This window comes from Meleagris gallopavo, chromosome 15 (assembly GCF_000146605.3).
Source record: "Meleagris gallopavo isolate NT-WF06-2002-E0010 breed Aviagen turkey brand Nicholas breeding stock chromosome 15, Turkey_5.1, whole genome shotgun sequence".
Classification (NCBI taxonomy): domain Eukaryota; kingdom Metazoa; phylum Chordata; class Aves; order Galliformes; family Phasianidae; genus Meleagris; species Meleagris gallopavo.
In genome coordinates, this window is record NC_015025.2 from 7,085,620 (window position 1) to 7,100,446 (window position 14,827).

The window sequence follows — 14,827 nt, forward strand, 5'->3', positions numbered from 1 at the left end:
TTTTAATTTCAACTTCATTCAATGTGTAGCTTGAGAAGAAGAGTCACTTTTCTGTCCTCTGTTCTGCTAGTAACATGGATGTAAAACCCAAGTTACCTTGGTATGAAGGCTTCTTGAAATCTGTTGTGAAACACAAAAGCATAAACTAACATATTTCTGTAATCTAATACTGAAATTCACTCACTGCATACTTCAGGTTTTACTCATTTCTTGTAGCATTGCAGAGTCTGGATACTACCTCCAGTTCTATAGCAATCTCTTAAATTGATCATTAGTGTATTTATGAAAAGACAGAAATGGCTTCTCCTGCTGTGGATCAGGATTTATATGGAGGTTGAGAGAAGACAAACTAATCCCATTAGCAGAAAAATGTTTGTAATATTCTTGTTTAACTCGCTGAGAATAAGCAGGAAAAGAGAGATAAGCCACCACTTAGTATATTTTCAAATACTATTAGTCCTGGCTTATTGTGAATCCTTAAATCCTTATCTCTGGCTAGCAAAGTAGTGAGGTCATTAAGATTTTGTGAGAGAATGGTGAGAAATGTGGGTCCAGGTAGATACTGGCCCTTGTGAAGGGCATGGGTTTCATCCCTGGATGAAGCAGTAGCACACAGGATAGCTGCTTAGGCTGAAATGATAGTATCTCTACTTTGCTGGCAATGGCTGGCCTTGTTGACACATAAAATCACTAATTCTGCAGATTTTTGTAGTTTTGTGCCACTTTAGCTGAAGTGGCATTTAGCAGGAGGGTGTCAATTGTGTCATAAAGATAACGTAAAGGAAAGGCAGGGTCAATCTAATGTCTTGCTTCTGGCCATCTCAGGATAAACCTGATGCCCATACTTTGAGCTTTGATTGTTTAAAGTATGCCAAGCATCCAGTTTGCAATTGGTAAACCAGTACCAGCAGTCTCACTCACTGCTTTACTAGCAACACCTGAAAGTCAACTGTGGTTAAGGTTCCTGCTGATCAAGAATGATGGTGTGAAGCATTCAGGAGCATCAATCAAGGTTAGACCACGTTTTAACCTCTAGCAATTGAAACATGCTGACTTCTGTCCTGGTATCCCAGTCATGTTTGTTAGTTTAATATGTTTGTTTTGTATTTAAATTTATGTTAACTTTTTTATTTCTTTAAAGGTATTTCTTCATTGTCTAACACATCTAGTGGAAAAACCTTTTAAGCAAAGATCTGTATTGTATTTAGTCTTGTTGACTCTCCAAGGGGATAATATACTCCAAAAAAATTTGTGGTGGAATGCACAGTTCATATCATAACTTGGGAACTTCTATACCTGACCTGTCTGCGATTGCAAGTCACGTATATAAGTCAGTAGTGGTCAACTTCAGCTATGAGTACAGTATATTTTCAGATCTCTACAGCTGTTCTTTTTATCATTTGCATTTAAAATTGAGGATTGTTCATTTATCTAAACTCAACTTTAATGAAAAGGCTTAACAGAGTATATTGTGATTAATGTTCATTCAAAAACTTAAATACAAGAAGGCTTGTAACCTAGTAGACAACTTCCTCTTTAAATACAGACTTGTTAGTTTTTATTATTTTACTTCTGAAACCTTATGTATAAACCCTACATTCAGTACAAAACTGTCTTGAAAAGACATCAGTTTCTCCCTGTTCTACTTCCTTATAGAAATGCATAAGCCTCCTTGAGTGCAATGCCAGGCATTCTGCCATGAATAAAAATGCTAATGAATTGTAGCATCTGTTTCTGTTAAGTTCTTAGCAAACATTCAGTGACAATGTTAATGTAAAGTGGGTACAACAGACCTAATCTAAGATGAATGCGAAGAAGAGGTGCCTCTTTCTGGAGAACAACAAAAAAAAATGCTTAACGAGCAAAATATAGATGAACATTTAAATTTTCAGTAAATGATTTGGCTTTCCCAGTTTCAAAAATATACTTTTTTTTCTGTGAATCAATGTTCTTAACACCAGAAGCATCACGAATATTAAACTTCTATTTGTTGTACTCTTCCAGCTCTCCAGTCCAGGTCTTCTTAGGAATTAATCTTTATTTTGGTTTTGGCATCAAAACTACATTAGATATAATAATATATGATATGGGAATATGTTTACCAGTCTTTTTTTTTTTTTTTTTTCCCCCTACTTGTGTCCCTGTACTCTCTTATCCCTCTTTCATCCATTGTAGAAAGTGCCTGTAGACTTTCTGGTTCTTTGGCTTTTTGACACTCCATCATTATGATGTACCTTAGCTGAAAACCATCTTTTTTGGCAGGTAAGTTTGAAGAGAAAGAAGATAAAGTTCCGAAGTTGGAGCACTTAAATAACCTGGCATACATGTGCAATGTGAATGTGGTACTGAGCAAGAAAGACTTGCTTCAAATGGAAATGCTGCTTCTGGAAAACTTCAACTGGAACCTGTGTATACCAACAGCAGCACACTACATTGACTACTACCTCTATGCATCTCTTGGTGAGAATGACCTTCACAACGGCTGGCCAATCACTTCACTAACCAAAGTCAAAGCTTTTATGGAAAAATATGCATATTACTTCCTTGATTTTTCAGTGCAAGGTAAGAGACTTAGTTTATGCTAGAATGATCTTCCATTTGGCAAAGGGCAAAAATCTGAAAGAGAGAAGGGTTTTAAAAGTTGTCATTATATGGACTGCACAAAATTATCTATGTAGACCAGTGTGCCACTTGGCAGTTATTTCAGATGGCAATTGGGTGTTCTTTCCTTGCAGATTAGTCTCATCTCTTTTCAGAAATGGGAGATCCATTTTTTTCATCTTAGAACTCTTAATTGGCAAGTCCATCGGAAATGGTTATCTCACACAGTATGAACTACTGTCAGTTGTAGAAATCACTGCATGCAGTTTAATGTATGACTTTTTTCAGTCATGTTTTTGAGGATTCTGTGCTGACGTGATGATGCGACACACTTAGACCGAGCTTATATTGATTTGGTTTGCAGCACCACTTCCAATTTTTTGGAAAGCACCATTTCCCTGTGAGGGAGGCAGTAATCCGCAACATCCTTAAAATTTCAACACTAATGTGAATGTATGTGACTTTCAGTAATAGACATCAGTTCACTCGACACAAGTCTAAAAACTTTGGCATAGTTAGTCTATTTCATAGATTTCATAGCTTTTTTTGTTTTGATTTTTTTTTTAATCAAAAGCCTTCAGGCACCAAAGCACAAAGTTTTTCAGTAAAGCTTCATTCAGTTTTGACAGAATTCTCATTGGCATGAGTTGCTACTTTGAGATGTGTGGAATAAAGCTGAGTATTTAACTTGGTCTTATGTTGCCATGTACTACTTATTAGGCTCACTGCAGTGACTAGTAAGAGTATAACCCATGCTATTTTTATTCCTTCGTAGATCACTGTTTCCTTCATTTTCGTCCATCTCTGATTGCTGCAGCTTCTGTGTGTGCCTCACGCATCTGTATGCAGGTTTCTCCTGCCTGGACAACACAGCTTGAATTGCTCACTTGTTACTCCTGGGAGCACCTTGCCCAATGCATTGAAATGATGCTCATGTAAGATCAAAATGCAAGTAACCTCTTGGCATTCTTAGCAAGTTGTTAATGCTCATTTAAAACAAAACGAACAAAAAATATGCAGGAAAAAGGAACTGTTATAGCTTAATTATAGCTATTGCTTTTAGCTATTATTAAGATTACACTGGTAATCTCTATCTTTAGTATGGGGAGAGGAATAAAATGGAAAAATTGAATCATTTCACTAAATACTGTTTTTTAACAGTATGTGCATTGTAGGATGGCACACAATTTATTGTTCTTTTCATCTTGTATTGGTTGTCTGTGTCATTGGATGGAAGCTTTTATAGCTGGTTGCTGAAAGTTTTTTCCTTTCTTTTTTATTCTCCTCGTACCCATAAAGATCTTGCTGCAGGGGGACACTGGTGTATCTCCAACGCTGGGAATACAGTAGGGAGATGTTTCAGGACTATTCTTTGCTTCTGCAGTAAAGGACATGACTGCTTGTGTCAGTACTGGTCTGATTCATGTGAGCGCATACAAGTCTCAACAGAAAACATGAAAGATTCATAGAATGATGGTGGACCATGGAGGCAACTTTAGAATTTTTCCTTGAAGCAGGACAAATTGAAATTAAATCCAGACTGCTTGGAGCACTGTCTAGTCAGTTATTGCTATCTAAGGACAGAGATTTCCCAGTTTCACTGAACAACTTCTTTCACTGGCTGATCACCCTAATGATTATCAAATGTGTGAATATGTTTCTTCTTGGTATCTTACAGGATTTTTCCTGGTTTCTCTTAGCTGTGCACTTAAATACTTTGCGAGTATCCACACAGACCATTTTAAGAAAATCATGCTGTGGACTATAAGGTCTCATAACTTTCCATAGCAAGTCCAATTGTAAATGGACTTGGGATGCAAAAGTTATTCATAAACCTTCTTAGGATATGAGGATCTCACCAGAATAATTAGAACTGAACTGTGAACGTGTGAACTATCATATATATCTATGGACAAAAATCCTGATGGGTGGTGCATATATTTTGGAATATATGCAAACTGCGAATTTTCCCTGTTGATAAATCTAACTTATTTGTTTCAGATATTATGAGAATGACATCAAAGAAGCCAGTAATATAAAAAAGGAAGTAACAATCCAACATCAGCAACAGGAAGTAATGGAAAACCTGAGACAGGAAGCCACTACTCAAGTTCTATTTCAGCAATCCAGTTATCATCCTTTAGCCCAACATTCAGCTAGTCTTTCCCAGTTCCAGTCACCAGTACAGGATTTGTGCTCTGCTTATCGTGACTCCTTACAGGCACACAGACCCAGCACTCTGCTTGCTGGGAGTGCTGACAGCTCGCTGCACTCCTATGCTGCTCTTCAGGCCAGCCTGCAGCCGTCTGCCCAGACTCTGCACGTCCAAATGCCTATTGCTGTGCAAGTGGCCTTAGGAACAGAGCCCAGTCACTGCATTTCCATGGCTTATGGTAGTAGTTACTTCAGCGGTTGCCATTCGTATCCAGCTGGGTGTTTTGATGGATAAATATCTGTGTGAGAATAAGGTGACATGAGTGAAAAACTGAAGAAAAGACCCTGTGAGTGATACGGAATGTGTATCTGAATGAGAACCATGAAGGAACAGAATCCTTACATCTTACTCATCCACAGGACATGGATCTGGATCCATTGATCACTGGAAGCTGGGTGCCTTTGGATTGTACCTTTCTGTCTTAATAAGAGAAATAGAAATGCAGTAACATACCTCACGTAAAGTAACTTTGAAAGACACGTGCATAGCAACCCTGTGGAGATGACTACTTTCTAGTCCTCAATTAGTGACTCACCGATCTGAGTTGGCTGAAAGCTTGTGTGTTATTTCAGGCTAGAGTGTTCCTTGAATTTCTGGTGAAGTAGCAATGTTCTTAGAGGATGTTATTGAAAATAGAGTGCTCTGTCTCTCCCAGGGACGTGTCTTTTGAACCGTGGTGGCTTATATTACTGGAAGCTTCTACACAAAGTATCCTAAAATGGCGTTCGCTTAAATGTGGATGCTCTTTGTTTCTACAGAAATAGATGCATAGAACACTTCAATTTTCTTTGACCTGGAGTGACAGTGCAGGAGTAAGACTGCATAATAAAAGGAACAAAGGCTGGAAGACTATCAAATAATCTTTGACTTAAAATTATCTTGGAAACAAGATGTGATGCTACTGAACTGAACACAGAACACCGCTCTGCCTTTGCTTATTTGAAAAAAACAAAGAACAGAAACATTAAAAAGCAAAAATGATCTTAGAACTTAAACATGCTGCTTTTTGAGACTGGAGATTATACTTAGTAAAACTGTTTACAAGCTTTATCAGGGATTTAATGTTACTTGAAGAAATTTTCTTTGAAAAACTCTCAAAAACTTCAGTCCCTTCAGTTATTTCGTAGTTTGGGCTCAAACGGTTTGTGGCAGTAGTTCAATTTTAGGACAGAGGAACTGCTGGTAACGTGGGCAGAGATAGGGAACTGGTTAACTTTATTGGGAAATTGGTTTAGTTGCAGCACTAGGCAATCCTGACTTAGTTTTCTTGAATATCACCTTGATTCTCTTGGAAAATATAGCTGGTGAATTGCAGATCATATTACTTTATAATGAGATGCACCTACTGTCAGATACCCAAATGTTTCCTTTTCGATTGAGATCAGAGAAGATTGTATAGGCTTCTGTTTGTTTGTTTAACTGCAACGTAGATATTTACAAGAAACAGACTTCTGAAATGTGAAACTTTTAGTTTTGATACGCAACCACAGTTGTGTGTTTGTTTGAAGGCAATACTGTTGGACCATCCTTTTTCCTTAAGGGTCTCAGGACTGCAGTACAGGTAATGTGCAATATGCTTTTTCTGACTTGGGCAGCTTTTCCAAGTCATGTGTCAATGTTGTTTTAAATTATATTTTCAGAGAATTGTTTTTAAGGGTGTTTTAAGGTGGAGGGGGAAAATTAGTCTGCATGCTGATGTGTGCTTGCATAACCATCTTCTGAGAATGCAATGGTTGATGTTAAGCTAATGATTTCCTGCATTCAGCAGGCTAGGGGCATTTTTTTTCATTTAAAAAAGGCAAACTGTAAATGAAGAGGCAGTACTCTTCAAAAATTGATCTAGAAGCGTAGAGAGCTTAGTTCATCTTTAATTCTGTTTGTTTTGTATTTATATTAAACTTTATTTTTAGAAGACTTTAGTGTATTTTATAATTAGTCATTCAACAGAACTACTGAACAACACAATTGTGGCAGTACTGTTATATGGTTTTTCTGTGTTTTTATCACCTTTCTTGTTCAGGTCACGCACACTGTTACACTTTGGGCTGCCATTGTGCTTAATGTGAAAATACTTGCAATATTTCCAGTGAAAACTTCCAATAAATAAATGTACAGATGAAGTACTCTGTTAATTTTTCTACTGTTTTCTCCTAAGCTTTCAGGAGCTAGCAAGGAATATACGTCTGTACCTTAAAAAACACTTGATCTGAGTACTCATAACATCTTACAGAGCAGTGGTAGGAGAAATGTGATGGAATGGCCTTGTCAAATAATAAGTTGTGAAGGATTAGGCAGGCAGATGAGGAAGTTGGTCCCTGTGCAGAAAGTGAGGCTTTACTCCAAGTTTCAAGTGTTGGCATATATAAGGGAACACAAAGCAGGCCGTGGGGATTGCTGAAGAAACAGGAAAAAAATGTGCAGGGACATGAAGTAGGACATAAGAAGTGATTATTCCAGTTCTTATGGCCCAGTGCCATGAAACATTGAGTAGGAGAACGCAGATGTACGTTTGTCTTTTCTTCTGGTAACTGTATTTTAAACAAGAATTGTCCATTGGCTTCTCTAGCATTGTGCCTTTGTAGCATTGGTGAAGTTGAGGCAGATTTTGTTCAGCAGCAGTCTCAGAAAAATACAAAAAAGATATCTGAGAACTTAGAGTTGGCCTGATAGTGCTTTAGCTGTCTGACCTCTCCAGACTGCTTTATATGTAGGTGAGAGTTCCATTCACTCACGTTCTAGATACATAGATTTTTAAGTGACTCTTTTCCTAAGTGAAAACTTGGGAAGAGAGAACATAGAAGAGTTCAGACAACCAAAAAAATGCTTCTCTATTGAGGTTCTTGCCACAATTACTTTTGAAGGGAGCTGCAGAGATGCACACAAAGTTTCTTTTGAAAGGAATGAATACAAAACTTCTCACCCTGTGTCTGTGTTGTTAGATGCTGTCATTTCTTGCATAAACATAGATCAGAATTTTTGCAGTCTGATCAACATGCCATTGCCTGGAAAGCTTTGTGAATAAACTTCACTGCAAAAGCAAACAGAGAAACGTGGCTGTGAATAGAAAGCACTATGCTGCAATTGCCAAAACGAACACTAGCAGTCTGTGTCTGACTCTATGGCTTGTTCTATGGAGTAGCTATCATGGGCACATCTTTTAAGATCTGTAAGATGTCCCGTTGTTATTTGAAGAGAAATGAGGAATGAGCCTGAAGAAATATCTATCACTTCCTGAGGTGATGTTCTGCAACTGGATCTGAATTATGCTTCAGCTTCCTCATGCAAGATAGTGACGCTGTTACTGTCCTAAAGGAACACAGAAGTTGCATCAAGCTAAACTTGCAACTACATAGTGGTAGTCTTGTGTTCTTAAACTTGAAGTTTTGCAAACACCCTTGGCTTGCTCTCCTGATTGCTGCATATGCCTGATTTCCTTGAGCACAGACATCCAGTTAACAAAAAAAAAAAAAACACTTCTCGTATTCAGAGAAAAATAGCACTGTGCCTCTTGTACTTCATTTCTTAGTAATAGTCTTCATATACTGCATATGCTTGGAACCATTAACTGCAGAAATATTTCTGATTTATGGTTCTCATTATATTGTTCAAAATTTTTCATGACTGCCAATTCATTATTACTTATCAGCTAAAATGTAATGTTAATTTGGTATAGAGATGACATTTCATTTTTTTTTCTTATGATTGAAAATCCTTGGATTCATTAAGTTATCAAAATAACTGTTTTATCCCCTCCATCCTAACTCCAACCTTCATAGGAACCCATTTACTCTGATAAAAATGATGCTGATTTACTGGTGAATATAAGAATCTGGCATTGAACTCCAGCTTTCCATTATCTCTGTTGTAGGCAGTTCTGCTTAACAAAACTGTTTGTCCACTTGTTCAAGTCTGAAGTATTGCAATTTTAATGCTCATATTTCTATGAAAGTTTCTAATAATGATATTTCCAGTCATTCTGCATGACTGTGAGAGGGGTTGCTTGCCTTTCCTGCACAAATGTTACGAAGTTCAAAATGAGAGCTTTATTATCCAATTCTGATGGCTCTATTTCCCTTTAAAAGCAAAATTAGCATCAATGGAAGATAAGAGTTGAAATCACTTATTCACTGTCTATCAAAGGACTATCCAGCAGGGTCGACAGCACTCAGGGCAAGTGGCAAAATGCCTGTGTGCTCCAGAGGACCTGCCTTTATGGGCCAACTCCACAGCTCTGTTTTTTGCTTTTATTTGTTTGATTTATGCTTAGTATTGTTCTCTACCCCATCCATATTGCAGGGAGGTGGATGGGTGTGAAATCTAAATGGAGTGTTCATGTTGAGGGAAGAAGAAATGAGTGATACCTCTTCCATTTGACTGAAGAGGCTGAATTGGAAAGAAATGATTCGTTAATGTAGTAGATCTGTTTGCTGCATGTACCAAAAGACTCCTTTAAGATTGATAGGTTTTGGAGTTGACAGATGTTTTTCTAATTAGGGGTTCAGTATTATGTGTTGCCTTCAATGCAAAACAGGTAATTAATTGAGCAACACCTGGTCATAAGCTGTGTGTAGCCTATTTTGAGTAAACTAATGCAGATTGGAAACATTAGTAGTCTCAATTAAGATGAAAAATATAAAAGCAGTTCAGAACATTTTTTACTGCAAGATACCTGAAATGATTGGGATTTTCAGTCATGAACAAGAGAGAAATTAGAAAATGAACTTTTGTGTACACAAGCCACATGCCCTGTCTTGTTATTAATTAACAAAGGGTGAGAGCAAGCAGCTAGATGGATCCAGAAGGAATGTCAGCTGGAAAAAATGACTTTAGAGTGGAAGTCTGAAAAGAGAAATCTTCGTGGACCAGATGCTGGCCAGAAATTACTTGGAACAGTGCATTCAAAAGCTGTTTTATCAAATTCCTTCTGTGTTTAAGAGAACAGATTTTCATGTGTTCTTTGTAAGCTGGATTGTGGTGAAGAAGTAAGACTCCAAATTTTCCTGCAAGTATCCCTGAAGAATTTGGATCAATGAGAGATATTGATGAGAACAAAGTAACCATGAGAGCAGTGTGAAAGTGGATCTAATTTTTAAAGCTTCTCAATTTCTGCTTTCGAATCAGTGATAAAGCAATAGACGTTCCTCAGTGCTTACACTTTGATGTCTAGACAGAAGCTGGATGGAGCTTCCATTAAGTATGTGGTGGACAACATTTGAATGTGCCAAGTATTTATTATTGTATCCTGAAATAGTGATGTTGCTTCGGTATAAATAAATGCCAGATTGTGTTTCTTTAGGAAGTCAATAAGCATCAGTGGTGTGAGTAACCTTACACTGGAAAGCAGTTCTTCACATTTGTAAAGCAAGGAGAAAGGGAAAGCAAACTAGATCAGAATTATTTTTATTTGTATTGCTGCTTATTTTTGAGTGTACCAGAAGACTTTTTTTTTTTTTTAAGCAATCTTTTTGCTGGTTCTCTTGTAGACTACTCCAGAAGAAGTGGAGATCTGGAATAAAGAACAGACCAAAACTTGGGTGAACAGGGTTCTTAAAGCTTCAGTGTCACAAATGGAAATACCTATTAGCTTACACACAGAACCTGCCATTTACTGAAGCAGATTTACCCTTTAGTAACATACACAAACAATAAGCTAAATAGTTTAGTCTGCTCTGAATTGCTGCAATGGAAGACTGGGCTATCACCAACTCCAAGTTGGTGTCAGGTTTTTAGACAAATGATTGTTCTCTGAAAGCAATAAATAAGTGACAACATCACTTTCAGGGATGGTGAGTACCTTTTCCTGACTGACAGAGTAATTTACTTGTAAATTACTATTACTCAAAGTTAAAATATTCAGACATATGTAGCTGACATAAACACAAGCCACAAATCAGGAAGACTTTTGAGAATCAAATCAAGATCTACCACTGCCACGTGCCTTCACTGATAAAATAGGACGCTATTCCTAATATAAGGTCTTCCAACATTTTCGTTCTAGGAGTAAGACTGAAAAATGGACTAGGGTCCTAAAGAAATGCTATGAGGAGTTATAACATATTGACATTTTAAAAAATAAAGTTAATGACATTTTGTACAAACAAACACAGTTCAAGTAGCAGGTGAAAAATTTTACATATTATTTCCTATTCTTTAAGCATATGCACTGTAAACATAGTCAATAAAAAACATAGCAGCTCAGGAATGCCTCAAGCTGAACACTCCAGTCTCTTACAGTTATGAAATTGTGTGTCTGTGTATATGATACAAGACACAAAATATATAACTAAAAGTTTATTCTGTGAATTTTGGATTAGAATTTTAAGAGATTATCTAGAAAGAAGGAGAAAGTTAATAAACAGCTTTGCTTTGCTTATTTGAATGTATTTTTCTGAACTCAAAACTTAATAATTATAAGACTTGCAGTCCTAAACAAAATAATCTGGATACTTGAGAACTCACCTCTACAAGCTTTCCTCCAGAAATCTCTGCAGTATGACGATAGTTGGGAAAATCAGCTACTATTTTCCCACCTTCCATTTTAACAGTTGCCTGTAATAGACAGAGATTTAAAGGTCTCCGAGCTTACTGGCATTTCTATTATCAGTTATACTATATACTTCATGTTTGAAGCTTTTCCTTTAAAAGAAGAAAAACTCGTCTGTTACATACACAGATTCATCAGTAAGACTAAAATCTTTGCGCTTTAGTTCCTAAACGTAAATATTCACAATTTAAATAGAAAAATGTTCAACTAACAATACCTCTAAGTTTCGTACTTACAAATAACTCACGGACACTATTCATCCATAGCTTTAAAAATGATCTTACTACAGACTGTATTCTCAGTCATCAACACTTTGTGTGGTTCTTTTGTTTTGACAGCTGTATGGTAACTATTAAGTCACAGACTGAACCACTGATTGAGCACCTGGGGAAAGAACCCGGTCAGCCCTGGGAGCACAGGTGAAAGCAATTCAACTGTGTGACCAGAAGGGCTGCAGCCTGGCTGCACCTCTCTTAGACCTCATTTAAGGGCTGACTGCCACTGGGGAAGGATGTTCGGTTGGAGATCCCTCCCCTGTGGAGTCTTTCCTGCAAGCTGAGATCTTCAGAGACAGGTGAGCACTTTTTCTTTGTAATGCCATTCCATTTGCTCTAGTCCCTTTGCTTCTAGACTCCTGTATCATCCTTCCACCGTGTTGACCTTTCTGATTGTAACAACAGCAAAATAAAAAGTTTAATTGTAGGAGTTATTTTTAAAATACCATTGTCAGATAGTAAACAGCTGGCTGCAAACAGCAGAAGAGTGACTATGAGCTAGGGATATCAATCTTCACTCTAGATCCTAAGCTTCATAACTTCAACTGCACTAGAGTTCACCTAGATCATTAAGTATAGATGAACTGACTGTACAGTTTGCAGTCACACCTTTTTACTATGATCTGTGCTAGCTGCTTTGTGTTCTATGAATTCCTGAGAAGAGGAAATGGAGAGAGAGGTTCCAGTCTCTTCTCCCGGGTAACCAATTATAGAACAACAAGGAACAGTACGTGGCTGCATCAGCCAGAGGTTCAGACAAAATGTCAGGAAAAATTTCTTCAGTGTGAGCAGTCAAACACTGACACAGGTTTCCCAGAGAGGTGGTTGATGTCTCATGGCTCTCTATTCAGGAGGCATTTGGACAGTGCCCTCAACAACATGTGTTAACTTTTGGTTAGCTCTGGTCAGGCCATTGGAGTAGATAATCTTTGAAAGTCTCTTCTAAGTGGACTATCATTTTCACAGCTATTTCTGCATGGAAGAATTATGCCAGGACACTAATGTAAGATTGCAAGTTCCACAGCAGTTCAGCTGACTGCCAAAACCAGCTCTGTAAAACTAGCAAGTGCTCTGTACTTCCAGTATCAAGGATGATACACAGAGATTTATCTACTTTCACTTTACATCTTCCTTACATAGTTTAAGGCAGCTTCAAAAACTGAACACTACAGTCAGGCTAAGGACTACAGCACTGCTCTCAGGGTGTGCTCCTGTTGTATGGCGCTGGACAACAAGGACAGCTGGCAGCCAGCTCATTACAGTTCTAATGGACACTGAGATTGCTTGAGCCATGACAAGAGTAGGTGCTCTTCACTTTTTCATCATTCTTTACTAGTTAATATTTTTGAAGCTCTAGCCCTCATCAAAATGTCCTATATCTAGATATTTTGCTAGGACAACAAGAAACAGGGGAAAAATATATATGATGTCCAAGCTATGATAGATGAAATAACAGGTTAAGGGAGATGTACCCGAGACATATTTGATTTTCACTCTATATTAAACAACAACAACCAAGACTGCACAGAACTCAAGGGCTAAATTAATATACCTTGAACTTTCTACCACCCATTGTCTCCATGTCTGCTTCCTTGTCTATAGTGAATGAATTAGTTGTGGTGCGTCCTCCTGGGAAGTGCTGAGTCCAGGTGAAATCGTTTCCATTCTGCACCACCTCAGTGACTATTTTGCAATTCCTTCCCAGTTCGATCTTGTCAGCGGGGAGACCTTAATAAATAGAAAAGTACAGTTTATCAAATCAAATGTCTTATCAGCTGTGTTTGAAGTAAAGCATGCTACTGGGATGTTTGTTCTCAGACATTGATGTCTGAGTATCTGATTTGTGTTTTTGTTTCTTTATTTAAATTAGTGATATGAAGAAAAATACAAGGCAATCAATGCATTTGCTAAAATTATAGGTTTTGGTCTTGATTTCTTTTCCCTTAGGAATGATATATAATAAATGTGCAGATAGAAGGAATATATAAATGCATCTCTCTACTTAGGCTACACATTCAGATACATGGAATTTCATGCAAATGAATTTCTGCCTCTGCCATACAGCAGTGCATACCAACTTACTATTTGCATTTGCTTTTTAAACAAAGGAATACAAGCACTGAACTTATGCACACAGATCATAGTGTTCCTAAGAGATTTTCCAGGAGTGATCTCAAACACAGGCTTACACGATTTTTCTGAAATGCTTCATAGAAACCTGTTCCAGTATAAGACTGACAAGTGGTTTTCATACTTAAAATATACACTTTCACTAATGAATACCAAGGACAGAAAAAAAAAATTTAATTGTCATTACACTGCAAATATCTTTGCTCTTCATTCCACTGCCACTGAAAAGGAATAACTACTTCTGTACAACAGGACTATTTTCTGCAGATAACAGTGCTTCTTGTTCTTAATGAGAACTGATTCTCCTTGCTGAAGTGTGGAGCACTCCAACCAGTTCTATCTCCTGTTGATCTCAACACATTTCAGTAAATTGCTTTATTTAAACAAGTATTTCTAGCTAATTTAAAATCTTTAAGGCTCACCCCAAGACATACTTACCAATCTTCTTCACAAAGTCATCGTAGTTCTCATCACTTTCGAATTCATATTTGCCTGCGAATGCCATGTTGCCCTGGGGATGTGGCTGGTAGAGCAGAATAACTGCTGGAACAAAGAAGAATGGGTAAGTGCAGATGGCCTGAGGACCTGTTTTTATAAGCCAGGCCAAGCTGTTCAGCCCACCTGTAGTCACACCCCTTGGAAATGTACTTTTGTAAGTGAGTCATTAACATGGATGCCATTGACCTATATGAAAATGAAGGTCGTAATTCAATAAAAGATCTTCAACTAATCTGGAGATCAGCAGAAATCAAGGGCAAAAGATGGGTTTCAGGTTTTGTGCATATTTAAAGAAAGGGATGCATATTTACTTTAAATATCTGATTGATTTTGCAGAGACGGTGAAATAATGGTAAAATAAGTTATGATAAACAGAGAGAAAATGTCTTCAAAACAGTGTTCTTAGCTCACAACCCTGCTGTATTTGGAAGCATATCTTGTATTAGTTAACACATGAACATAGGAAACAAGCTGCACAGATTCCTAAGTAATTCTGCTGAGACATGCACAATTCCTCCAAATTACTCCAGTTCCACATCCTTCCTTATCCCCTCATGAAAAAAA

The 14,827-nt window shown here is 37.5% G+C and overlaps 2 protein-coding genes across 2 annotated transcripts in view; one reads left to right on the forward strand and one right to left on the reverse strand.

Moving 5' to 3' along the window:
- The window catches only part of CCNJL (cyclin J like), a 20,284-nt gene extending 13,348 nt beyond the window's left edge, over positions 1-6,936 (forward strand). The window contains exons 3-5 of the mRNA XM_010718912.2: positions 2,263-2,562; positions 3,377-3,536; positions 4,603-6,936. Of these exons, the coding sequence (XP_010717214.1) occupies positions 2,263-2,562; positions 3,377-3,536; positions 4,603-5,050 (908 nt within the window). The 3' untranslated portion in view covers positions 5,051-6,936. The remainder of the gene's footprint in view (positions 1-2,262; positions 2,563-3,376; positions 3,537-4,602) is intronic.
- A 3,320-nt stretch (positions 6,937-10,256) lies between these two features.
- On the reverse strand, positions 10,257-14,354 carry FABP6 (fatty acid binding protein 6). The gene is made up of 4 exons (XM_003210281.4): positions 14,204-14,354; positions 13,188-13,363; positions 11,276-11,365; positions 10,257-10,322 (listed from the first exon to the last, which is right to left on the reverse strand). The coding sequence occupies exons 1-4, from the start codon at positions 14,268-14,270 to the stop codon at positions 10,269-10,271; spliced, it is 387 nt and encodes a 128-aa protein (XP_003210329.1). The 5' UTR covers positions 14,271-14,354; the 3' UTR covers positions 10,257-10,268.
- Between the last annotated feature and the right edge of the window lie 473 nt (positions 14,355-14,827).

Excerpts from the sequence above, each read along its gene's own strand:
- FABP6 (XM_003210281.4), bottom strand. The coding sequence starts at position 14,270 with ATGGCATTCGCAGGCAAATATGAATTCGAAAGTGATGAGAACTACGAT. Across the intron at positions 13,364-14,203 it reads TGACTTTGTGAAGAAGATTG|GTCTCCCCGCTGACAAGATC; the intron begins GTAAGTATGTCT and ends CTATTTATTAAG. Across the intron at positions 11,366-13,187 it reads TGGGTGGTAGAAAGTTCAAG|GCAACTGTTAAAATGGAAGG; the intron begins GTATATTAATTT and ends TGTCTATTACAG.